Source organism: Miniopterus schreibersii (genome assembly GCF_964146895.1).
Source record: "Miniopterus schreibersii genome assembly, chromosome: 9".
Taxonomy (NCBI): Eukaryota; Metazoa; Chordata; class Mammalia; order Chiroptera; family Miniopteridae; genus Miniopterus; species Miniopterus schreibersii.
The window spans coordinates 17,138,593-17,165,193 of NC_138118.1; the positions used below are offsets into that span (position 1 = coordinate 17,138,593).

Consider the following 26,601-nt stretch of genomic DNA (forward strand, 5'->3'; position numbering starts at 1 on the left):
TATGATTTGTTGTTTACATTCATATTCAAAGAAAATGCTAAATTTGAGTTAGAGGGTAATAAAAATGAAGAGGTATTTTTTTCTCTATCTCAATTCAAGGACTCCATGAATCTCTGGTATCAGCCAATCATTGGAGTGAGGTAGGAGAGTTCTCTTTCCTAGTCCCATATAGGAGTCTCTCTCAAATCTGGGTAATAAGATGTAAGAGGAAGACAGGTAAGAGGCATGTGGGAAAATATATATGTTTCTGCTTTTAAAAAAGATACACAAAACAAGAAAGTTACTTCTTCTGCCTTTGGAGTTTGGTGTGTGAGCATGCAATGCCTGGAGCTATGGCAACCATTTTATAGCCAAGGCAGACACTTGTGAGCATGCTGCCAGAACGTCAGAACAGAAAAGATGGAAAGAACAAAGGTGCTCAATTCTGACCTTGGGGCCACATTTTAGTTAAATCAACCTGCCCTTGAGCTTCCCTACTTTGGGACTTTAAAAACAGAAATCCTTACCTGAACACATGCTTAGAGAGAGGAAGGGAGAGAGAAAGAAACATCAATTGGTCACCTTCCGCAAGTGCCCTGAGACTGGGGAATGGAAGAGCAACCCAGATATGTGCCCATGCCGGGAATTGAACCTGCAACCTTTCGGTGCACAGGACGATGCTCAACCAACAGCCACTTTGGCTGGGCTACTCTGAGACTTTTAATGTGAGATGATAAATCTCTAGCTTGGATGTTAACTTGCAGCATAAAACACCTATATAGCCTAAAGTGACCTGGGAGCCTTTTCCATAGTCATGTCTTTTTTAACCTCTATAACTAAACTAGGTAAATGGATCCTCCAATATTTCTGAGTCACAAGGGTTGCTCTGTGTCCCAAGCCCATCTCTGTCCTTTTTTCAGCCTCTAGGGCTCCTCAGTGTAGGGCAGGAGAGCTAATGAGAACTGACAGGATGGATGCCATAGGCACTGCTGATGACAGGAGAGCCCTTTTGACAGGAGAGCTCTTAACTAAGGGTGCCACCCAGAGTATAACTTAGAGATCTATTCAGAGTGCAATGACAGTGGTGGAGGGAAGGTGAGTTAGGGTCCGCGAAAAGTTGATCTAGAGAAGAGGGCTCTGGCGGTCCAACATAGTTGTAAAGTCAAGAGACAGACTGAAAATCTAGGTTTCCTGGTTCTTAATTGATTCTGATCTAACCATCAGGACTGATACCACTCCAATTCTTTATAAGAGATCCATTTTCTTCCACCATTAGCCCACATGTGCTGCTAGTTTCCATTCTATCAATGTACAAATTTCTCAATTCATAGGCATAAATCTGATAGAAAGCTTGGAGAAGACATCAGACAGACCCTGTAATTATAATCTTTGCTAATCCTGTAACTGGAAGCTAAACCCAGGACAGAAGTACATTTCCAAAATAAGGATTTTAGAAACTCAAATGGCATTAGCAGGCCACAGAGACAAATGCACACAATGACTGAATGAGACCCATCAGTACAGAAAGATACATTCCTTCTACTCCATATGAACTACATGGAAAAAGGGCTGAACAGGAAAATGGTATTCATACCTCTGAGGATGAGAGGAAAGCCATTTCAAATCCCTTCTCAAAGGTTCTCTTAAATGTTAAGTTTTGGGCCGTAGCCGGTTTGGCTCACTGGCTAGAGTGTTGGCCCGGGTTCGATTCTGGCCAAAGGCTCGTACCTCGGTTGCAGGCATGATCCCCGGTGCTGGAGGCAACCAATCAATGTGTCTCTCCACATCAATGTTTCTCTTTCTCCCCCCACTGCCTTTCTCTCTCTCCCTTCCACTATCTCTGAAAAGCAATGTTAAAAATATCCTTGGGCAAGGATTAAAAAAAAAATAATTTAATTTTGGGGAGTAAGAGTGAGAGGAGGAATAAAAGGTGGGCAAGGGAGAAGGAGGGAGAAGAAAAGTCCCTCTCTTTATTCTAAACATCATCTCCTCTGGGGGAAAACAATGAATGCTTTCAGTAAGGTGAGAGCAAAGAAGGAAGGATTTTAAATATAAGCATGTTGCACAGGGCACATGCAGAAACTTCCTTGGTGACCAGCTTTCAAGTCACTGGTTTCAGAATTTCTGCTCATCCGACCTGCTCCAGGGCACAAAGGTCTCTGAAAAAAGCAGGGCTGCTCTTGTCTACAAAGCCTTTTTCTTCATGAGCCTGCCCCCCGCCCCCCTTGTGGATGGGATAAATAAATCCTTCTGTGCTACACATCAGGGCTAAGAGGTGAATCACATGCAAACCGTAAGTACACTGACCCAAATGTGGCGGTGAGCGCTGGAGATGGGAGGTGGGTGTGAGAAAAACTCTCCTTTAGCCAAAGGGAAATATTTCCCTTGGTTTTCCTCTCCTCCACGTATCTATAGGTGGACAGCACTGAGTCTGGGATGAGTCCCTGAGTGGAGCATCAACTCTGTTCCTTTTGGAGACCAGATGCTCCTTAGGAGAAGCTGGATACAGGCCAATGCAGAAGACCCAACTCTGCTAGTTTTTGGGCCCAGAAACGGCCTCTTTTAAGCCCATAGTCCTTCCTAGAGGCTTCTAAAATAAAATGGGGGGAAAAAGTATTTGTCTAGTTACAATGTCCTATTGAATGAACACTCTTTAGAAAGTACTGCAGTGTTTAGTACAGGTATATTATTTATAATGGACTAAATATGGGCAACCATATGTTTTGAACATAGTTTTGTTCAAAGAGTTGGACATTAATATATTCAAAACAATTAGGGCAAATCAGAGACAAAGGAGGTTTTAACCCTGGCAGAGGTGAAGCTGGTAGGAAAAACCCAGCAGCACCGAGATATGAAGAGAGGGAGAACGGGTGTCACCTCCAAGAACATGCACCACATGATGAGACAAAATTCAGCCAACCTCTCGGCTTCTCTCACAAAGAGATGCAGCTTTAACATGGTGAAGTTTGGGGGCCAAATACTAAGACCCATCTCCCCCCTCGCCAGCCAGTGGTGCTGTCCTCGAGGCTCATATTATGTGAGGCTTTAGAAAATTCTTCAACACCTGCTTAATTCTTCTCCTTCCTAGAGAATAGTATTTATGAGAATGGTCTTGTTCGCCTAAGCAGGAGAGTCATGGTTATATGTTTAGAAAACTCATAACAAATAACATTCTTAAAGAGAGACTCAGACAGGAGCTGGGAGGAGCCAACTACTTAAGCGGCACTGTAAATGGGGCAGGGTTGTCGATGGTGTTGAAGGCCAGAGGTGGTCGTGGTCTACTATCAGAGTGGGAGCTCCTCTTGGTTTCAATTTGCTAAAGAATTTTACGCTGCAGCTACCTGAGGGTCTTATTTCTGTCTTTTCAGACAACAGGGTTAGGAAATAGAAAAGGTGAACAGTCCTGCTGGCTGAGAGAGATGGACCAGTGCAGCACAGTTTTGAACACAGGTTACAGCCTTCTCTCTGAGGTTTCCACTAGAGAGAATTAGAATGTCCCCATTTGTTGGTTGGTTGGTTTTTTCATATCCATATCTTTTTCACTTACTGTCTGTCTCACATGCATACGCACGCCTTTTCTGAACAGATCCCACGGACTGGCATTTGGAGGCAGCCTGCCAGAACCAGGGTAGGAAGGATGGAGCTGAAGTTGCTTCATGTGCCTGGGATCCCAAGATGGGTCTCCTTGTGGGTAGGGATCCCCAAGGGCTCGGTGCCAGCTCCAAACACCACCAAGTTGCTGGGCCAGAGAGGCCAGCTGGGGGGAGTGGGGGGTGGCAGCTCTTGTCCAGCCTACAGATTGCTCAGTGACACAAAGAATCCTTTCAGAGTTATTGCCTGGCAGGGCTCCTCAGACTTTTTTTTTTCAGGGCTTGTGCACTGAATACAAATCAAGCAGTCTCCTGGCTGTCACACAAACTGGCCCCAGTCACCAAGAAAGTGATATAGAATGAGGGCTCCCCTGGCCCAGCTGCCAGCATCCAGGCATCACAGTGGGAGACTCCCAGACTCGCAGCTGGTAGCCCCACAAAAGCTGGGGCTTCAGGACCCCTCATCAGAAGCAGAGCGATTTCAGTCTGGTGTCCCTCTGAGAAATAGTTTAAAGTAGACCAACAGGTTCCCAAGAACACACTGCTTAGTGTTCCTGGCTGGGAGGGAGGCAAAAACTGAGGTGGGGATCGTGGATGGGGGTGGTGTTCCGGGTTAAGGGAGAATGAGGCTCAGAGTAGCCGTGTTATCCAGAACTGCCAGAGAGACAGTAAATGAAAGAGAGAGAATCTGAGTATGAATAGGCAAGCAACAAACTGGGAAATTCTAATTCTTCTCTCTAACTCTGATAGAGAAAGTCACGTCTAAAAGCACGGGGCAAGAGCAGGCTGGAGGCTGGGTGATCTACCTCCTGAAGAGGCTTGTATCATAGTGAAAAAGGATTGCAGCATCCAGGAACCTGGGTGGCAGCCAACCTACCCTTTGGTGGTTAGATGACTCACGGGGAAGCCAGTGGTGTGAGCTCCCGGCTGGCCTCCTGGTGTTCCCAGTGCTGTACTCTCCTCCACTTCTAAGGGTCAAGAGCCTGTCCTTTTGCTGAAGGATGAGTGGGGTGAGGGTGCAAGTAAGAGACAACATTCAAGTTCATGTTTCCATTCTGGGCCCTCCAATTCTCCCTAAGAAACTCCTAGATAAGACAAATGAATTCACATCACTAGGCTAGGACTGAATGATGAATTGAGGCCACACCAACTGGACCTAGGAAGACTCTAGTCATTGCTAAAGCTGGCAGAGGTCGATCCGCAGAGAAACTGAACAGCAGGTCAAGAAGGCTGGCAGAGCGCAGGCGGCGAGACATGACACCCCTCTGCAAACTGAGGGGGCGTGCAGGGGCTTGGAGGCCACAGAAGGGATGTAAGGCAAAACTGCAGAAAAGGACTCAACAGGTTTCAAGACAAAATGAACAGATTAAAAACATGGAGAAAGTTCCAAGCTGAATATATATCTTAAATTCAGTCAGAAATTCCCTAGGGTAAGTATAAAAAGTATATTCCCATCTTGTTCACACTTTCTAAACTCTAAGTTTTTCTCGGAAGCAGTGAGTTGCTCAGTAAGGGGCCCTAGAATATTGCCAGAACAGCCCTGAGCCACGTGACTATTTTAAAAAATATTCTGTGACATACCCATCGTTGAGAAAAATGGACTCATACGCTGAAGAAACATCTTCCCTGAAGGCAAAAGGGAAAGAAAGTCAATGACAAAGCTGGAGAAGGACCAGGTGACCTGGATTCCCAGGCAGACTCTCTACACAGCTGTTTTGTTTTGGCTCCCCCTAAGTGTTTTAAATTAAGAATTTTTTGATGAAATTGTTTGTTCTTTAATCATGAAAGTTTTGGGGACTGAGAGCTAATAGAGACGAGGATCCTGGACAGAAGCTCTGGGCTCCTCTCATTGCCCAGCCAGACTGTGCTATAGCTCAGGCACTCAGTGGGATATTTATAGCTGTCTTAAAATTTATCCAGCTCTCCACAAAGCAAGGTAATGGGGCACCCTTTACTGCTGCTAGTGGTGATTGTCCTAACATTCTTTAATTAGCACAAGTGTTGGCATAGCCACTTTCAGGGCATTTGGTCTTACTGTCCTGGGGCTTCCTATTTGAGGCTCAACTGTCCCCACTCCCTTTGGAGAAAACACACTTTAGCAAATGTGAAAAGGACAGGCATATGCACACCTATACTCCCTCTCCGTCTCCCTCCTCACATACCCACAACTGCTAAGAACCTGGGAGCCTTTATGATACCTCCATAAAGCTCATAAAGCTGTCAGCAAGGGGCTGGGAATTCTAAGAACCGAGGACTAGAGAAATCTTAAGGTCACTAGGACCCTCTTTAATTTTCCTAGCATTAAAAAAAAAAAAAAAAAAAAAAGCAGCTGGTAATTTTTAACCTGTCTTCAAGGATTTATAGAATAGGGCTAGGGCTAGCGATATACCAGGAGAGAGAACTGAGCTCTTACTCTGATGGGCCAAAGAACAGCCCTCTTTCTTCTGAAATACTTAACTTGCTACTACGATGTATGTATTGGACAGAGATGGGAAGGGCCTCTGCTTTCATGGTAGTGTACAATACATAAACACAGGTAATAGTAAATAAAATAAGAAAACAAAGCTGGGTGATATGACTGTGAACAGTGGGGCTACTTTAGAGAGGGCAGTCATGAAAAGTCTCTGAAGAGACCTGCTAAAGAAGGAGCCAACTCCCTAATGATGTGGGGAAAGAACATTGCAGGTGGAGGAGAGAGCAAAGGCCTTAACTCGGTCAATCAGCTTAAAAGTACTGCAAGAGGAGAGCAGTACAGTTGAAGTGTAGGGAATAGGAGGAAGATGATAAAACAAGAGGGCATAGGTACAAGAAAGGCATGCTGGCTTAGGGCCTATGGTCCATGGCAAGCAATTTTGTTGTTATTTGAATTGTGAAGGGAAGACAATGGAGCATTTTAAGCAAACCAATAACATCACCCGATATAATGTCACAAAGATCACTTTGGTAGCTATGGAGAAAAGATTGTAGAGGGCAAGAGTAAAAAAATCCATGTCTTGCCCAGCTGGTGTGGCTCAGTGGGTGAGCACTGACCCATGATCCAGGAGATGGAGGTTTGATTCCCGGTCAGGGCACATGTCTGGGTTGTGGGCTCGATCCCCAGTAGGGAGTGTGCAGGAGGCAGCTGATCAATGATTCTCTCTCATCATTGACATTTCTCTCTCTCCCTCTCCTTTCCTTTCTCTGAAATCAATAAAAATATATACTAAAAAACCAAAAAAACCCATGTCTTCAAGAGGTTAATTTCTTAGTTTTTAATAAATGTTCTGTGGTTATATAAGATGTTAACACAAGGGGAAGCTGGATGAAAGGTACATGAGAACTATTTTTGACCTATCTGTAAGTCTAAAATGACCTCAAATTAACTGTTAAAAGCAATAATAAAAAACACCTTATATCTTGAATGAAGAATTGAAAAGTCTAAATTAGGTGCAATATCAAGAGCAGATCAGTTCAGGAAAAAAAAAAAAGTAATAAAAAAATGGATTCTCTCAATAATTGACTTTGGAAAAAATATTTGCTTTCTATACTAGTTTCCATATTAGAAAATAACAGCTATTTACCACGATTACTACTTGTTAAGACTGATTTTCCTTACTTCTAGTCCAATAATATCACAAAAGAAGTACAATGAATCCTATTTACACATGAATCTGAAGCTTAAAGTAACTTACATAGATAGTATGCAAGAGGCAGAACTCAGGTTTCTCTGACTCAGGAATACCTTCATGACGACCACACTATGGTATAACGCCCACCAGCGTGCTCTCTTTCCCTCAACTCCCACTCCTCTATGTAACATACTTTGTATGACTCAGTTTGGGGAAAAAAAATATCTGGTCTTCCCCCAAATCCAACCAAAATGAATAAATTTATGCATACATTGTATATATGAGTGTGTAACTACAGGCATGGAGCTGTGATTAAAGAACATATATATATACACACACACACACACACACATATATACACACACACACACACACACACACATATATTTAAATTCTTACTCAAACCTCTCTGTATCTGCTGGGCTCATCTTGAGGTCTTTCTCAATCTCCAATGAGCATGAAGCTCAACATTTCTGACTTAGTTACAGTTGAGCTGAATTTTATTAACAATGCCAAAAGAAGTATTACTGGTAATGCTTACATGTTCCAAGATCTTTGGGATAAAATCTAAGGACCATGTAAAGGAAAAGTGAGAAAATCATCAGTAAAAGGAAATCAAGAGAAGCAAAAAAGAAAATAACAGGAGGCAGATTTCTAGAGATTTTCTGGTCAGCCTGCCCCCTTCTCTTGACTCGTGTGATGTTTCCTAAGGCTGTGCTGACTGAGGGACACCCCCCCTTCCCGATGGGAAGATCCAGTGGTCATAAAGCTCACCCTTGGCTCCTCTACCCCTCAACAAGCACAGGTATGTGGAGTTACCTTCTGGTTATCAGATGTACCCTTCCTTTCTCTCATTCTTAAGTGGACATCACGGCATCACAGCGGTTTAGAATTTGGGTGCTAGACAGATTTGAGATTGAAACCTGGCTCTGTCACTGCAGTGGGCTGAATAAGCAAAAGATATGTTCACATCAAAAAGGGTCTTTGCAGATGCAATTAAGGATCTTATGATGATATCATCCTGGGATATCAAGGTGGGCCCTAAATCTAATGACAAGTGTCCTTATAAGTCACAAAGAGGAAAGGGACAGAAGAAAAGTCAACATGACCATGGAGGCAGAGATTAAAGTGATGCAGCCACAAGTCTAGGAACGTTGACAGCCACCAGAAACTGGAGGCAAGAGGCAAGGAACAAATTCTCCGCTGGGGTCCTTGGGGGGAGTGTGGTCTTGGCAGATTTTGCGTTTTTAGACTCCAGAACTGTGACAGAATTTCTGGAGTACGGTTTGGCAGCCCAACACTGCAAACAGGAACTGGAGTTTCAGGAAATATGGGATCTCCCTGCCACTGGTGGGCCTACCTTAAGGGGCCCAAAAGCCTATTGGAGGCAAGATAATACCCTGCCCAAGACTTCTCACTCATAGCACACCCTGTGAGACATTATGGACATCTAGTGGCTGCTCGGAGATAATGCCTCAGGGCTGCATGTCAGGGTTGGAAGTGGTCTAGCCCTAGGCTTTACCAAAAGCCCAATTATCAGGCTGGGTGAGTCAGTCCAAGTCCTCTAGAGTCAGTCCCTGGATGAACTTTTCCTCCACTTATTATGGGTCCAAAGTCACTCGGAATGGTAGACTGGCTCTGCAAGGACCCATCTTTATCCGAGTGCAGCAAGTATAATGACAGCACCTGCATACAAGACCACAGGAGGCAGGCACTTGGGAATATTTTCCAAGCCCCAGGTGTAAATGCCAATTAGCCATACATTATCATCTTGACTGAGGGGCTGAGCTCAGAACGACAGACTGATATTAATTAGTCTTGTGGCTTTAGGTAAGCCACTATGACTATCTGATTTTCATTAATGCCATTTATAAAATGAGAGGTTAAGTTCAGATGATCTCCAAGGTCCCTTTTAGCTTTAACATTTTGTAATCTATAAGCCTTTTTAGTAGCTGGGAAAACACTGATCTGCTTTGGCACTGTGGATGGCTAGATTAAACTGAAGGAAGCTTTCTCTTCTCAACTTCATGGCTTATTTCCAAGACTTGGCTACAATCCCAAAGGATCAACCTTCTTCAGAGAGCTACATATCTGAGAAGAGGTAGAAATCATGGACTATGAAAGCCGGAAAGAACACTTTAGTCCATTTCCTTAAATTTTATAAATGAAAAAACCAAGGTTTAGAGCTGTTTTAAATTTCTCACATGTCTAATTCATGGCGGAAAGGGAACTAGAACTCAGGTATCTCAATCTTAGTGCTGGTACCAAGCTATTGATGCAGGCTTTGCCCAGTCACTGGCTGCCTTCTTCAGTTCTCCGTCTTTATCACAGCAGTCTGTGCGAAACCAGAAGAGAAAGCATTTTTTCCTTTTTTGCACTTAAAAATTAAGCCTTCCTCTCCTTTTTATTCCTTGGCACCAACACTTCAAATCAAGGAAGTAGTCCGAACCAGGGGCTGTGAAGAGCAACAGAATGACTACATAATACTCGGGTTACAGTGCCACTTTCGGAAGTGCACACAGTTCAGAAGGGCTATGTGCTGCGTTGACCCCACAGCCTCCTCAGTCTAGTTTGTAGCTTCTGTGGTGCTCTCTCAGCCTAGTTGGCCAGCAGAGGACAAAGCAGCCCCACCTAGAACTCCATGGGCTCACAGAACTTGGGGATCAATCAGGTACAAATATTTACCAGGAGACAACCTGATTACTAAGTACTGGTTTGATCCAAGGTTAGCCCACCCTTCCATCCACCTACACAGTATTGGGATAGAACCTTTCATTTGCTGGGCCTGGAGCTGAACAGATGGAGCCTGAGTTTGCCTACAATGGCAGGAAACCAGCCCAGGCAGAGACCCTCTTTTGCCTGAGGAGGGTGAGGTAGCCATACAGTGGTGTGCTACCCACACCCTGGCCAGGGTACCCTCTGGCACTCTACCAGCTTGATGCCAGCTGTGGCAAGGAGAGGAACCTTTTACCAGCAAGTTTCTGATGCTCCTCCGCAGATCCCTGTCAGGCTAGGTTTACATTTCCTATAAGATGCCAGTGTCCTGCTTGAGGCTGATGATGTGCAGATGGGGCTTTAGTCAAGAAAACAAAGAACTGCTGAAGAGCCCAGATGGAACTGACTATCAGGGTTAGACTTACTTCCATTTCTCTCATTCTTTCTCTTGATCAGTCATTGTGAATGAAACAAGTTAAATAAAGGATCTATTTTCTCATTCCCTCCTCTCCCACCCTTCATTCTATTTCTCCTCACTGAACTTTTTTTTAATAGTCTTTCCTCCAATTTTACCTTCACTATTTACTCTACGCAGAGTGGACACATTGGACATTTTTGTTACAGCAATGAAAACACTGGGCTCAGGGTTTGAAGACTGAATTGAAATGCTGACTCTGTTGCTTTTTGGGTGTATAACCTTAAGCATATTATTTGCCTACCGGAGCCCAGTACTTTCATTTGTAAGTGGAGACAACTATGGCAGTTACTTCCCTGGGTAAGTGAAGATTAACCAAACGCACCCCCTCCCCCATCCATCCATCCATCCATCCATCCATCCATCCATCCATCCATCCATCCATCCTTAGTATAGTGGAGAGCGTGAAACGTCCCAGTAAATGACTGTTAAAGTGGATGGGTGAAACCTGAGTTCTCACTAACAGAGAGAAAACTCTGGGGAACCACTTCCAGGCCCAAGTTCCCAGACACCTGAGCTTTGCCAGAGTTCAAATACTGGCTCTACCACTTATTATGTGACCCTAGGCAGCATACTGACAGCAAATGCTTAATAAAAATGTCTTGGTAAACAATGAGGAATCCAACTTGCCAGAACTTCAAGAATCCCTAGCATATTTAAGTCCGAGGCTCAGGTTACTGGCAGCAAACCATACTGAGATACAGTGTGGAAAGCTGAGAAATCCAGGACTTCCCGGCTCTTAAGCCACGTGCAGGTGATAAGGGTTTAAGCAAGCTTGCCAAGGTGAGCTGGTGTTGGGGGGACGGGTCTGGAAAGAGCCCTTGAGAAAAAGCAGTACTAAACGGAGGCAAAATTCTACCAGACCGGCTTCCAACGGCTTAGCCACAGATGGCCCCACCTCCGCTAGGCAAAGAAAGGGGCTGCCTTTTTCGGCTAGGAAAAGGCTGACCTAGTCTTGTTCTACAATGTCAAATGCCCCAGGGTCTCCTCGCACTACAAATAGGGGCAAATTGCTGCATAGTTCTTCTCAGGAAGTCCCAGCGAGGAAGAGGCGCTGGTGAAGCAGAGGGGCACGAGGCTGATGATCCCCTCCTCCCCAATGCTCTAGGGCGAGGAGGGGAAAGGGGCATCACAGGGCAGTGAGGAGTGAGAAGCAGCGGCTGCGGCTCCGTGAATGAACGGACTGTGCCCTGGGTTCTGGGAGTTCACCTCGACCCTTTCTGCCAGCCTTAGTGCTGTCCCAGGTTGTCATTCCCCAGCTCCCTGCACTTGGTTTTTCCTTCCACTGTCTGCCTCCCCCGCAACCCTCTTATAACTACCATTTAAAGCCCTAGTTAACGCCGAGGAGGGCTGAGGAAACCTGCGAGGGAGGGGCAGGGCGGAGGGGCCTGGGTGCAGCAGCCCGGGCTCCGGGTCTTCTGCCCCCCGGCCCCCCCCGCCGCCCCCGCGTCCCCACGGTGCAGCTCCAAACTCTGCGTTCACCGCTGGGGCCGCGCGGCCAGGCGCCCCGTCAGCAGTCGGCGGGGGTGAGGATGACGCGGTCCAGGCGGGAGGCTGGCCAACTGCAGCAGCCCCAACGCGGGCCGCCGCGCTCCAGGTTCCCGGCCCGAGCCCACCTCACCGGGTGGCGGAGGGTGTCCGGTGCGTGTGTGCGGGGCGGTTGGGGGGACAGGTGCGACGCTGCGGGGGCGGCGCGGTCTCTCCCGCAGCAGCCCCGCTCCCTCTCCAGCCTATCAACGGCCACCCGGCAGCTCCCTGCGACCGACCGGACCAAAATAGCTGCGAACGCCCGCGACTCGAGCGGCCGCTCACTCGACGCTCACTCCAGCTCGCCCACCCGCCAGCTCGCCGGCCCGCTCCCAACGTCTAGAGGGGGCGGGAAGAAGCTACTCGGGAGGGGGGTGGGGGTGGGAGAGTTAGGAGGAAGCGAGGGAGGAAGGAAGGAAGGGAGGGAAGGAGGGAGGGAGGACACCGGGGGAAGCGGGACGGAGGCTCGGAGCGGGGTGCACGCGGCGCTGGAAGGCGCCGGCGTTAACCCCTCGAGGGCAGGCGGCGGAGGGGGAGCGGCGTTCATACATAAGAGCACTGCATCACGCTAATCTTCTCCCCAGAACAGTATGCGTCAGCAGTACATTCACGTTCTGACTGAAGGACAAAAGGATGAGAGAGCAGTCTGCGTGGCTGCCTGCAACACCGCGAGCCCGGCGCGAGGAGGAGACGGTGGGCGCCGAGCGCAGGGGCCCCTCTGCTGCTGCCACTGCTGCCACTAGCAAGCGGGGACCATGTTCCCGGGCTTCGGAGCGTTTCCCGCAGCCGCCACCCCCGCTGCTCACACCGCCGCCGCCAGCTCTCGGGCCGCCACAGCAGTTCGCCGGCAGCGCAGCCACTGAAGGCGCCTGGAGCCGAAGCCCCAAACTCGTTCGCTCCGCACCAAGCCAGAGCCGGAGGCGCGCCGGGGGCCTGGCTGCGGCGGGCGGTTACGCGCTGCCGGGGCTGCGGCCGCTGCCGCCGGATCCGTGCCGGTCCCCGGACCCTCCGAAGGGGCCTGCGGTGCAGGCGCGCGCCGGCGGCCGTGCGCTTCTCCGGCCAGCGAACCTGGTCCCGGCGCTGCTTCCACGCCGCTGCCCCTCAGGGGGCTGGACGGATTACTGCTCCTCGCTCCAGCAGACAGCGGACTGGGAAAGTCAGCCCAGATTGTGTCTCTTTAACCCGTAAGAGGCGAGGAAAGAAGGGGGTGTGTGTCTGGGGAGGGCGCAGGAGCCGCGACACCGCCTCTTAACTCTCACAGCCCCGCTAGCTAACGACTGCATCAGCTGCCGCCGCCGGAGCGGCCGCCACAAGGAGAGCGGGCAGCGCAGCAGCCAGCGAGCGCGCGGCCTGGGCGGCTGCGGGCGCCCCCTCACTCCCCACGGGGCGCAGCCCGGGGAGCGGGCTGGGGGCGCCGGAGGCTCACTCCGGCGATGAAGCGGCTTCCCCCTTGGCTGGTGCAAGCCGGTGCCAGGGTCCAAGGACAAAGCCAAGAAGCGCTGGTGGCGCCGCTCCTCAGGCTGAGGGGGGGGCATGCACCTGCATAGCCCGCCGGGCCTTGGCTCTCCCCGGCGCCTCAACTCCGCTGCTCCAGCGTTGCCGGCTCTGGATTTACTAGAAGCCATTTTGTCTCCCCCTCCCCTCCCCTCCCCTCCCCTCTGCCCTCCCCGCCCCCTCTACTTCCCCCTTTTGTTAATTACAACTAAGAAGTAAGAATGGGAACGAGGTGGCCAGCTCTTGGGGAGACCGATTAAGGACACCACGCCAATTCCTCCCATCCGAGGTAGGTGACAGCAAATTGGGTGGGGATGGCTGCAGCGGGGGACAGAAAGTCAGTTTTTCGAGGGCTTGCTTTGAGCGGGGGCTGGGAGCCGAGGGGCCACTCTTGAGTTTGACATGTTTCTGGCAGATCTGCTCCGTCTCTCTAATCGCCCCTCCCCACCTCCTTCTCCAGATGGAAAGAGGCGCTCCTAGCTCACTTAAGCCGGGGTAGGGCTGGTTCTCCTTTCCGAGCCAAAATCCCAGGCGATGGTGAATTATGAACGTGCCACACCATGAAGCTCTTGTGGCAGGTAACTGTGCACCACACCTGGAATGCCGTCCTGCTCCCGGTTGTCTACCTCACAGCGCAAGTGTGGATTCTGTGTGCAGCCATCGCTGCTGCTGCCTCCGCTGGGCCCCAGAACTGCCCGTCTGTCTGCTCATGCAGTAACCAGTTCAGCAAGGTGGTGTGCACCCGCCGGGGTCTCTCCGAGGTCCCGCAGGGTATTCCCTCCAACACCCGGTACCTCAACCTCATGGAAAACAATATCCAGATGATCCAGGCGGACACTTTCCGACACCTCCACCACTTGGAGGTCCTGCAGCTGGGCAGGAACTCCATCCGGCAGATTGAGGTGGGGGCCTTCAATGGCCTAGCCAGCCTCAACACCCTAGAACTGTTCGACAACTGGCTGACAGTCATCCCCAGTGGGGCCTTTGAGTACCTGTCCAAGCTGCGGGAGCTCTGGCTGCGAAACAACCCCATAGAAAGCATCCCCTCTTATGCCTTCAACCGGGTGCCCTCCCTCATGCGCCTGGACTTGGGGGAGCTCAAGAAGCTGGAGTACATCTCTGAGGGGGCTTTTGAGGGGCTGTTCAACCTCAAGTACCTGAACTTGGGCATGTGTAATATTAAAGATATGCCCAATCTCACCCCACTGGTGGGACTGGAGGAGCTGGAGATGTCAGGGAACCACTTCCCTGAGATCAGGCCTGGCTCCTTCCATGGCCTAAGCTCCCTCAAAAAGCTATGGGTCATGAACTCACAGGTCAGCTTGATTGAGCGGAATGCTTTTGATGGGCTGGCTTCACTTGTGGAACTCAACTTGGCCCACAATAACCTCTCTTCTTTGCCCCATGACCTCTTCACTCCATTGAGGTATCTGGTGGAGTTGCATCTACACCACAATCCTTGGAACTGTGATTGTGACATTTTGTGGCTAGCCTGGTGGCTTCGGGAGTATATACCCACCAATTCCACCTGCTGTGGCCGCTGTCACGCTCCCCTGCACATGCGAGGCCGCTACCTGGTGGAGGTGGACCAGGCCTCCTTCCAGTGCTCTGCCCCCTTCATCATGGATGCACCTCGAGACCTCAATATCTCTGAAGGTCGGATGGCGGAACTTAAGTGTCGGACTCCCCCTATGTCATCTGTGAAGTGGGTGCTGCCCAATGGAACAGTGCTTAGCCACGCCTCCCGCCACCCCCGGATCTCTGTCCTCAATGATGGCACCTTGAACTTTTCCCACGTGCTGCTCTCGGATACTGGGGTATACACATGCATGGTGACCAATGTGGCAGGCAACTCCAATGCCTCGGCCTACCTCAATGTGAGCACGGCCGAGCTCAACACCTCCAACTATAGCTTCTTTACCACAGTCACAGTGGAGACCACTGAGATCTCGCCTGAGGATACAACACGCAAATACAAGCTTGTTCCTACCACGTCCACTGGTTACCAGCCGGCATATACCACCTCTACCACGGTGCTCATTCAGACCACCCGTGTGCCCAAGCAGGTGGCAGTACCCGCGACAGACACCAATGACAAGATGCAGACCAGCCTGGATGAAGTCATGAAGACCACCAAGATCATCATTGGCTGCTTTGTGGCAGTGACTCTGCTAGCTGCCGCCATGTTGATTGTCTTCTATAAACTTCGTAAGCGGCACCAGCAGAGGAGTACAGTCACAGCCGCCCGAACAGTTGAGATTATACAAGTGGATGAAGACATCCCAGCAGCGGCATCCTCCGCAGCAACAGCAGCTCCAGCCGGTGTATCAGGTGAGGGGGCAGTAGTGCTGCCCACAATTCATGACCATATTAACTACAACACCTACAAACCAGCACATGGGGCCCACTGGACAGAAAACAGCCTGGGGAACTCTCTGCACCCCACAGTCACCACTATCTCTGAACCTTACATAATTCAGACCCATACCAAGGACAAGGTACAGGAAACTCAAATATGATTTCCCCCTCCCCTCCAAAACTTATAAAATGCAATAGAATGCACAAAAAAAAAAAAAAAAAAAAAAAGACAGCAACTTTTGTACAGAGTGGGGAGAGACTTTTTCTTGTATATGCTTATATATTAAATCTATGGGCTGGTAAAAGAAACAGATTATATTAAAATTTAAAAACAAAAAATCAAAACAAAACTATTTTCTAACTTGTAAGTTCTATTTAAACAGGGAGTGGGGTTCTTGGGAATGTTGTGGGGTAGAAGCCACAAGTCAACTTGCTGTGCTGCCAGAAGGGCTTTCTGGTATAAGGTTGAAACTGCTAAGATAAAACAAATTAAGACATCAAAAACCATCCCTAAAGAGGTAGGGTGTGGGCTGCTGAGGGGTGGGGTGGGGGTGGGGGTAGACTGAATCTGTCACTTTTTAGAAGATGCTTCAAATGATACAAGAATATCCATTTCTATAGACACCTTTCTTAAACTGAGAGCTGTCTTTGCAGATTTATCTTATTAAAAAAAAATTTTAAAAAAAAGCACCAAGAATTTGTACTGTGCTAAAACGTTGAGAGGCAATACTTTTTTCTTCAAAGGCCAAGGGGAAGATAGATCTGTAAATGTATTTTAAACAGGAAAACCACCAAAATTCAAATGAATCCTTAAGGGGGTTGAGTCTTCATGTCTGTCCATGTGCACAAGTCTCCTTGGTTTGTGCATTGGGACACACATGTGCCCTGCCTGATAGAGCGCTTCAGGAAGGAGCAGAGAAGGGAGCTGGCGTAGCTCTCAGTCAAATGCTTTCACATTGCACCAGATTCCTGCAGTTGGGCTTAACCCAATCTGTGCAAGGCATGTGTCTATTCAGGGTTTCCCATGAGAAGGAGGCCCCTAAAGTGGGTGCGGCAACAGAGGGGGTGGAAAGGGAGAGCAGAAGCAGAGAGAATGTATTCACAGGAGGCCATAAATTAACATTGTGCCATGTCCACCTGTTGTTCCCAGTATCTGACAAATGATTGTAGACAATGATGGCATTTTATGATTTTTGAAAATGGGTTTGTTTGTTTTAAGATGGAGAGGGAGGAGGCTGGGAGTGGGGAGCTTGGGGGAGTGGAAGCTTTTCTCATGCTTGTGATTTGGTGTTTCTTCTAAATGCTGATTCATTAGGGATTATTACAGCTGATGTTAACTGGTTGTTGTGATGGGGTGGGGGCAGAACATGAATAGAGAAGAAAAAGAAGAGAGAACAAGGACACAGGCTCATTTAAAGTAAAATGAAGCCTTTCATAAAAAGATGTGAAATCCACAGAAAAAAAACAAGTGATACACATGTACACAGTAAGTTCTGCATGGAGTCCTGTTGAGTGTAGCACAACAGGGGGAAGGCTTCCCTCTCCCAGGCCTACCTCAGGAGGAGGTGGAAGATAAAGGGTGGGCATGGGTGGGGAAGGCAGAGATCTCTTGTTATTCTGGTCCATTTAATGCTGTAACTTCTTTCATTTATTATTTTAGCTTTAAAAGGAAATAAAGGGTTCAGATTTGAAAGGGGGTGGGTGGGGGGGAATGCCAACAAAAGAACACTGATTGTAATGTGAGAAAAGTGTATTTTTGTATTTTAATAAATATTGTTCAATTTTTAATTCAATGTTCCCAAACGGTTAACTTGAGTAAGACCGTGAACCTATAAATTCTTATGAGCATTGACGAAGCCATTTCTAATTAAAGAAAAAGGCGAAGGGGAGGGGTGAGGTAAGGTGGGAGGAGAAAACAATGTTAAAATTTTTTAAAGAATGGGAAAATAATAAAGCTGTCAACAACCTTTCCTTAGCTTAAATAAAAGTGCCCCAATTCTAGTGCACCTTCCATGAGCTAAATGTGTTAGTCCCTGGCTTTGTTGGGGGGTAGAATCAAATTCCTTACGCCCCCGGAAAAGCAGGGGAAATGGGTCAGCTTCAGCTCTTGGGACCTGGCCAGATGGTAAATGCCACCTCAGCAGAAGTTGCTCAGGCAGCACCAGTTCTACCCCGGGGACCCCGGGGGACCTGGATTTAAGCGGTCTGCAATAATGTTTGGCTTAAATTTCCCACAGGCAGCGTTGCTTCGGTTCTCTGGGTGTTAAAGAGTCAAACATGTATTGTGGTGGTGGGTGTCTGTCTCCTGATGCTTACTGAGTAATGACGTCCAGGGAGGCTGCATGAACTTGGACCCTGCGTCTCTTCAGCGCTAGTATTTATACTAATGCAGGGAATCAGGACTGAGTGGGTGTGATCTCTGGCACTGAATAGGGAGAGAGGCAGGCAGCACTTTGCAGCAGTTGGCTAAGAAATGGCTAAGAAAGGGCCAATTCTTAATCCTCCTGGGTGTTTATACACCAGTTCTGGGAATCAGTGTTTGTGGAAGCATATATGCCTGGGCACACAGTTAGAAACTACCACTCATGTTTCTAGGCTCCCTACCTCCAATAAAGAGAGAAACTGCAGCAGAATAAAAGGTGGGACTTGGCTCGGGCCAGGTGAAAAAGCAAGAAATCACCCCTTCCTTGTGCCACAAGACTCAACTTAGGCTGTTTAGAACAGATTTAGAGGCAACTGTGGAAGTTGCTGCTTCAGAAATTTCCTAACACCCCTCCTTTTTTGACAGGTATTTGGGCAGTCAGGGAATCATGCAGTACCTCTGGACTAACGAAGGGTCTGTGGCTGAACAAAGGTCTGAGGGAGAGGTAGAAAAATGGGCCTAAAACATTTGTGGGGAAGAGCCCCAAGGACATATGCATTTGTGGTGGAGGTTGAGGAAATTTAGGTCTTGGAATCTGAGGAAGAAGTGCTTTCCGGAAGGAACTTCAGAGGAGTTGGGGGAGACAGATTATGGTTCCTGGATATAAATGTTCTTAGGGCTGGAAGGATAGTTCCTTTCCTCGCTAGGCCTACTCCTTGATCTGAGCACCATTTCAGCTTTTAGAGCAGCAACCCTCCTTTGCAGCAGATACTTGGGAAAGCTCTTCAGAGGAGTCCCACAAGAGGAATCCCACAAACACTGAAAGAGCAGCCTTTAATGCTATGTTGATGACTCATCCTAGAGCTTGGCCAAGCTGTAGGGTTTGTTACCTGAGGATGGAACATGGGTGGGTAGCTCTTCAGGAGCATAGTTTTAGCAACACGTCAGAGGAAAAGACTCTGCTGCTGATTATATGTTGTTAGAGAATTTTCATTACAGAATTTTTTAAAGGCCATGAAAAATCATTTAGTCTAATCCCTTCATATTTTACAGTCAAAGAAACCAAGCCCCAAAGAAACGGAAAGATATATTCAAGGTCACAGTGCTAGTTAGTGGAAAAGGTGGGAACTGAAACCCAGGTCTTTTGACTCCCAACCCAAATGTGCTCTCACTTAGGCCCTTACTGGCTTTCAAGAACACATTTCTTTCCTGTCCAATATGCAGTGAAAATGGGACCTTCTTACAGACATCTCTGTGCTCTCTTGTCCTTCCTCTTAGAGCTGCTTGATCTCCTTCAGAACTGGCTCCACTGCCCTTGAAGGCATGACCAGAATTTTGATCACAGGGGTCCCACAGCTGTCCCAAGGGTGACTGTGCTCTTTAAGGAACTAGATTATCAGAACTGCATGAAACAGCTTCCTGAATCTTAGGTTCAATGGCAAACAGAAACTGCAGGATCCCACAGAGGGTGACTGCTGCTGGGGAAAGGGTAGATAAAGCAGTGTGTTCAGAGTGCAAAAGGTGGCTTGGCTTTCTCCCTGCCTTGGAACTTTGCGGAGTAGAAGATTGACAGAGGTGTTAAAACACCTATCAGGTTAAGTTCTCCACAGTGGAGTGGTTTCTATTTGGCTCAACAATCAAACTCTTGGCAGGCTCCTTAACTCCTCTCCTGCACTGTTTCTACCCCAGCCCTTGCTCTTTAAGTGCCATGCGGTGTTGCCACTCCCAGCATCTGCTCCAGGGCCTTTTCTTCAGTGTAATGCTGCACCCTATTCTCAGTGAAGGTAGAGTAGACAGGCTAGGTTCTGAGGCCTAGAGACATCAGCTTTATCATGGCTATTTAACCTGTGTTGAGGCCAGCAACATGCTGGGTGCTGGGTGGAAAAACATAACAAAGAGTCGTATAAGACAGTTCCTGTAGTTGGTGGGGAAGGAGTCCAGAGTCCATGGCCATTTGTAGTAGAGCTCAGGCTTCATTCAGTGGCGATGGAAGAGACTGAGAGAGGACTTACTCAGCCCAGGCAGGCTACCACCTCAGGGGGCCAGAGCCCACAATTAATGCTCCAACGTTTTATTACAACAAAGCAGCAGGGACTTAAAATTAGAGAAGAGGAAAGAGAGAGAACATTTATATCCAAACATATGTCTGATTTTATCTCCTCTGCTGGCATTCAGCGCTCCATACCATCGGCTAATGCAGGCACTGTTCACACCATTTCTAAATCCTGCCTCAGCTAAACAGCAAGGTAGCCTTTGTCTGAAAGCATGTCTCTAGGTCTCCATCCATTCAGAAAGTACCCTTCCCCTCAGAGGGAAGAATGGTTTGGGCAGTGGATTAAGGTTGTTTTTGTCTTTGCTTTAAGTGAAAATGAATAAATTGCTTCTTGGAGCAGGGATAAAGGCTTCAGGAACAGATCAGTGGAACATACATTATCTGCAAAGCAATATAGCATAGTGCTTCTAAGTATAGACCTGGAGCCAGTGTTCCTGGGTTGAATCCTAGCTCCATCACTTACTAGATGTATGTCTTTGGACAAATACTCAGTTTTTCATCTTTAAAATGGACATAATATTAAAACCTACCTTACTACTTCATAGGCTACTGTGAGAATTGACATTATATAAAATCACACAACAGTGCCTGACATCATCTAGTAATGCTATAATAGTTGGTAGTTATTTCATGATATATTTAAGGGGATAGGCCAACTACCCAGCCCTCATCACCATGTTTATTCTTGAATCTCATCCATGCCCAAAGAGAAAGAAAAGGCCTACTGAGCTATATCAGAGAGGAAGAATGGTAATCCAGAAGTCAGGGACTGCGGGACAGCACCATTTATAAGCCCAAGCACTGTGGGAAAGATAGGTTGTACTTTTCTTCCTAGGAAGATACTGCCCTGTGCTCTGTTCCCTAACTCAGCTCTATAGTGGCCCGAGGCATTATGTCTAGGAATAGATTATCTTTCCTTGTGGAGAGAAGGAAGAAAGGAAATATGCTGCTACTGGCGTTGTACAGGCTGAGGAATGGGACAGTAGACATCTACTCAGGAAGCCTTGGTCCCTTACCAAGATGGTAAGCTTTCTCGAGTCCTCTCCACCTACCCATTTCTCTGTCAGGGTGCCTTACCAAGGGTGGGGGTGGGGAGGGCAGAGGCACCAGGAGGCAGAAGAAAGAAGGGCTGTTGGGGCTTTAAAGCAGTATTGGAAGGCTTGGAGAAAACAAAAGCAGGAAAAAAAATCACCATCATTTGTGCAGATGAGAGCAGAATGAAGTTATATGGCACATACACAGGCTAAGGGGTCTGCAATGCAGTTAAAGAGGAACACCAGGGAGATTCTTCTGCCCTAGCAAGAAAGAGGCTGGCTGGACCCTGGATGGGGGAGGGCTGTTAGCATGAAATTCATGGCATGGAACAGAAGAAAAGCAGGGAGGATCAACTTTCCAAGAGAAGCCTAAGAAAGAATGCATCTTGATTTCCTAATGAGAGACTAGAATTAGCTTTTAGGATGATCACAGGTTTTATTCTCTGGTACATGCCAGCTTTGCTGTCAGTACTTGGGCCAAATCACCTACCCACAACAGTCCTGGTTCCCTATGCTGGAGGCTGTCCACTGTTTGGGGGAAGCAACCAGCCCTCAGGGCCATAATCTAACCATGACAGACTTACTCAGAGCTCTTCTGAATACTTCCTCATTTCTAGTAAGGCAGAGCCATGAGGGGTGAGGAGAGGGTGCAACTCACTGTTTATCCACAAAAAGAGTATTATTCCAGAGGGAGGGTGTTATGTAAATCATGTTTCCCATAAAAATAATGATGACTGTGAGTTCAGTGCACATGGACCCTGGCAGTGAGTCAGAGATTAGGCCTAGGCCTGTGCGGATATCCCTGGGAGAAGCTCTCTTGCCAGTCAGCATTTGGAAGGATGGTGTTGTTTTCTCTAGTTTATCCTATCAAGAAGATTTTTGAACCTGCAGTGGGGAAGCATTGAAGTTAGAGGCTACCCTAATGCCAAGTGTGGAGACTATATGGACCAAAGTAGTACTTAGCCTTTCAGGTTCATGCATTCTGTGCACCTAGGAACAATAATGGAGCAATTACTAAAGTTTAGATTAATTACTAAGTAGCAAAGGAACAGTCCTTGATCCACTTGTTTCTTTAATACCCACCTACCTTCCTATACCCCCACTAATAAAAAGCACACTCCAATTAATTCTTGTATCAACGCCACCAATCACCACTCAAGTACAGTCTTCTGCCATGAGAGGACCTAGGATATCCCACAAGGGCACTCCATTCTAGAAGACTGATGGCTCTTTATTCCAACGGTTCTCATGCTGTTTCCTCTTCCAAGGCAAGTCCTAATCTATAGTCTCTAAGAGCTCCTTTAAGGTCTCAACCCCGATTTCACGCTGGTGTCAATTTATTCACTAAGTAAGTCACTCTGCCTGCTCAGTGAATCAGCAAGGGTGACTGAGAAGGGCTTTCACACTAACTGTTCCCTGTGCAAAGTTTGGTTTCCTGGCCCGGGGCTGCTACTTCCTAGTCTTCAAGGACCTGGCTTTTTCCCTTTACCTACCCACTCATCCAGGCTCATTAAGACCATTCAGACAGCTCCTCCCACTCAGATTCCACCCTGTAGGTGAAATCAACGAGTTATTGGCAGCTCTCTGCAGAGGCAGTTCCCTGGATAGTGCAGCGGTGTTTGTAGGAGTGCTCAGTGCATCCCTCACAATAGGCACAGCAGAGTCCCAGAAATGAAGCTGAGGCCTCAGACTAACAGCCTGTTCCTGTGACCCACCGCTGCAGTGGTTACAAGTTATAATCTATTACCACTGCAAGAAGACTTAATTTCTGGACTTAAAGGAAGTCGGATAATACTTTATCCTATTAGTGTCTGCCTGTGTGAACTGACAATGGCTTCCTTCTGATATGACAGCATATTCCTCCAATTCATCTCTTTAAGGGGATAAATTGGGAAAGTCTGGAATAAGAAAGGAGGGAGGGCCAAGAAAGAGATTGCTAAATAACCCGGGAGAGGGAAGACAATTTTTTAATTAGAAATGGAGAGCGGAGACTTGGAGAGATATGGCCAGACTGAGATATCTGAAGGCATGTTTGCATTTCATTTTGTTTCCTTCTAAGGGAAGTAATTACAATTACTGGGTATGCTGTATACATGTGTGTGAGAAAAAAGGTCCCGAAGACACAGAAATATAAATATGAACACAAGAAGAATAAGTAACTGGCCTACTCCACGTTCCTGCTTCAGCCGCTGTGCCTGCAGGATGGCTTCCCTTCCTTCAATCCCTCTTCCACATCCCAGTTTTAAGTCCACAGCTGCTCTCCTCTCCCAGTGGTATCAAGTCAGCTGAGGGCATCTTCACTTCATGGGCGTGTTACCAAGGCTGGTTGACCTTGGAACGGCAATGGATACTGAGGACAGAATGACGTTTTGTGACTTCTAACTTCAGAGATAATGGAGACAGTGAAGGGAACTTAGTTCAGGAAATCTAGTTGAACCTCCTCATTTTATTTATAAGGAAAATGAAGCCCAGGGAGATGTGACTTTCCCAGTGTCCCATCGCTGATTCAGAGACCAGGCCTCTGGTCTCTTAAGTTCTCAACCCAGCACTATTACTGAATACCAGCAGGTCCCATTATGATTTACAACTCCAGGGGGCGCCATTTACAGAAACTACAAAGTGATTTGTGCCCCCTGGAGTTTGCAATTTGGTGCAATCCCTTATAGTTTGCTTCCAGGGAGGGAGGAAGAGAAGGGGAAGGCCTTTCATGCCAGCATTTTATCTGTGCTTAATGCTCTGCAACAGATGGTGCCCACTCATGACTTCATTCAAACAGCTAGAACTGAGGAATCAGGCAACTTTTTCTTTCTCTTCAGCCACAACTGTTCTAGAGCATGGAAGCTCTTATGGCAGCCCAAATAGCGTATAAATTAAAAGGATTTGTTGCTTACACTGTCCTCCCCTCCCCTATAAGAGTGAAGAGCTGTAAAGTAAAGAACATGCATCCCTATGTGGGGAAGTCTTGCAGAAACTAAATCATGTCAGAGACCCATTTAAGGTCAAGCAGGATTCCTGCTTCCGGAACTCCCTTGCCTTCCCTTGGTACTGGGAAAGCTTAGATGGCCCACACTGACTCAGAGGCCTGTTCGGAAACGGGGGTCTAAAAAGCTAGTAAATGTCTCAACAAACCCTCTCTTGGGAAACAATGTGGCCCTGGCTATAATTTTATCACATACATTTAATTAGAATCTGTCCTGTCTCCTTCACGATGGTTTCAAGCGAAGTCCCAATAGAAACATTCTAAAAGAACAGCCTCATTCAGCCAAGGCTCTCTTTTAACCAAGTTAATTTAGCAGAAATTTGCCATCTTGGACTGGGTGGAGTTATGTCTCTTTTCAGCTTCAAAACCAGGAAAAGAAGGGAGGTGAAAATGCAGATAAATAAAGAGGAGGGCAGGGGGTTCAAGCAAATGAGTTTCCATCTATTAAGGAGCGGTAATTTCTGCTAGCGCCCCTAGAGACCAGTCCTCTCCAATAATGGCCTGACTCTAATGATTCCCACTCCGAAGCAACAGCCTGTGTTCTGCTGGTGCCGAGACAAGCTATGCCAGAGAAATTCCCTTTATCTCGGAGGTGCTGCTATCATTACGCAGGAGAGATTAGCCAGCCATGAGGATGTGCTTTTGGTGGGGAGAGCGAAAGCCAACCAAAGAGAATGTTCTTCTCCAACAGGCATGGTACTGCTGACCTAGGATATAAAAGGCTGAGAAAAGGTGAGAGGTTAGTGATAAGACAGGACAGACACTCTGGACAAGGAGAAGACAAGAGAAAGCAAAAGCTTAGGTACCCTCCTGAGGAGTGGCTGAACGCAGTGCAAGACAAGTGCTGGCTGGGAGGCAGGCAGAGGTCTATAGGGCGTGGAAAATGGGTGTGGGTTGAGCTCAGGCATAAAGGAAAAAAACTGATGAGCATCTGTGACATGAAACATGGTAATAAGTTTGCTGGAAGAGTAGGGGGAATCAATTTCAAGTCTCTAAATATCTATCACTTTCCAGGGCAGAAGTACAGGGATGTGGGCTAACACTGAAATTGGGGTGATAACTGTTACTGCAACTGCAGTGTCAGTTGAGGGGTGAGGTCCTCTCGTTCTGCCTCTCTTCCACACTTTAAAATCAGTGGGGAGAGCTAATACTGTGGCTCTAGTTTTTGCTGAGGCTTTGCTGAGATTGCTGCAAAATAGGGGGTGGGGAGTCCCTGTGATGGAGACGGACTGCTTCCAGAGGCTGCCAGATGTGCCAGCAGTCAGCCTGGCCAGAGAGCCTGCAGTGCAGACAGATGCCCTGGGCCGTATTCAGGATGGCGAGACCCTTTATGGTACTGCGGCTCAGCTCTGGGGCAGTGCCAGAGCGGCAGGGTAATGTTCCTCAGCCAGATTCATTTCCCCCCAAACCTCTTCAAATATGTGGGCCATGGAGGGAGGCAAATTTAATTAAATTACTGTGTTGTGGGCTGCCCTTTCTGGGCAAGGGCTAAAAATGGGCTCATGCTGACATGCAGACCCATCTGTGTACAGAGAGCATGCGTTTCTTTGTGCTTGGCCGTCATCAGCTGGATGGGGCTGGCAGTGCCCAGTGCTGGACCCAGCAAGCTGGCCCCTTTGTCGCAGCAAGGCCGAGTCAACAATAATCCAACCCAGGCCCCATGTGGCTCTGATGACCTTTTCCTTTCTACTTAAAAGATGACTGAGTGGCACTCCCCCTTCCTACATCAGTTCATTTCTCCTCAAATACCTCTCTTGCCGACACCCAGGACTTTCCCATAAGGCAGTGCCCTGTGCTGAGCCAGGAAAGAGGAATGAGCTGCAATGAGGTGTGATTCAGAATGGTGCAAGGGCAGGGTTTGTTTAGCTTGGCAGGAGATGGAGGGGTCTCCCTGGTGATTCTCTAGAGTGCTGTCTCAGTAATTCCCCACTGGCAACTCCATGCTGGAGAGAGAACCATTTTCAGGTGCCACAATAAAGCAGCAAAGCTTTCTTTCTCCCGTCCCTGCACAAAGGCCACAGTGGACACAGAATCTGACCATCACACAGAGGAAGGGAAACTCGATAACGACTAGAAATACTTAACATGTGGAAATCAACAACCAAAACAAACTCTGGCTCTGCTGTACCTGTGGACCCCACAAGGTCATTCATTTCCATTCTGGCAGTCCAGGCCTCATTGTTCCAGTTTCAAAAATATGAGGGTAGCCCAGCCAGGTGTGGCTCAGCGGTTGAGCATCGACCTAGGATCCAGGAGATTGGGGTTCAATTCCCGGTCAGGGCACATGCCTGGGTTGCGGGCTGCAGCTGATCAAAGACTCTCTCATCACTGATGTTTCCATCTCTCTTTCTCTCCCTCTCCCTTCCTCTCTCTGAAATCAATAAAGATATATTTAAAAAATAACAATAAAAACAAAAATATAAGGG

General features: G+C 47.7%; 2 protein-coding genes across 2 annotated transcripts in view; one reads left to right on the forward strand and one right to left on the reverse strand.

The window, feature by feature from the left end:
• SND1 (staphylococcal nuclease and tudor domain containing 1) overlaps window positions 1–26,601 on the reverse strand; it is a 419,115-nt gene that overhangs the window by 45,455 nt on the left and 347,059 nt on the right. The window lies entirely within an intron of this gene.
• LRRC4 (leucine rich repeat containing 4) lies at window positions 13,203–16,067 on the forward strand. Its single transcript, XM_081146625.1, has 2 exons — window positions 13,203–13,677; window positions 13,849–16,067. Exon 2 carries the CDS (start codon window positions 13,949–13,951, stop codon window positions 15,905–15,907), a length of 1,959 nt encoding a protein of 652 aa, XP_081002751.1. The 5' UTR covers window positions 13,203–13,677; window positions 13,849–13,948; the 3' UTR covers window positions 15,908–16,067.

Coding starts and splice junctions, on each gene's coding strand:
- LRRC4 (XM_081146625.1), top strand. CDS start 13,949: ATGAAGCTCTTGTGGCAGGTAACTGTGCACCACACCTGGAATGCCGTC.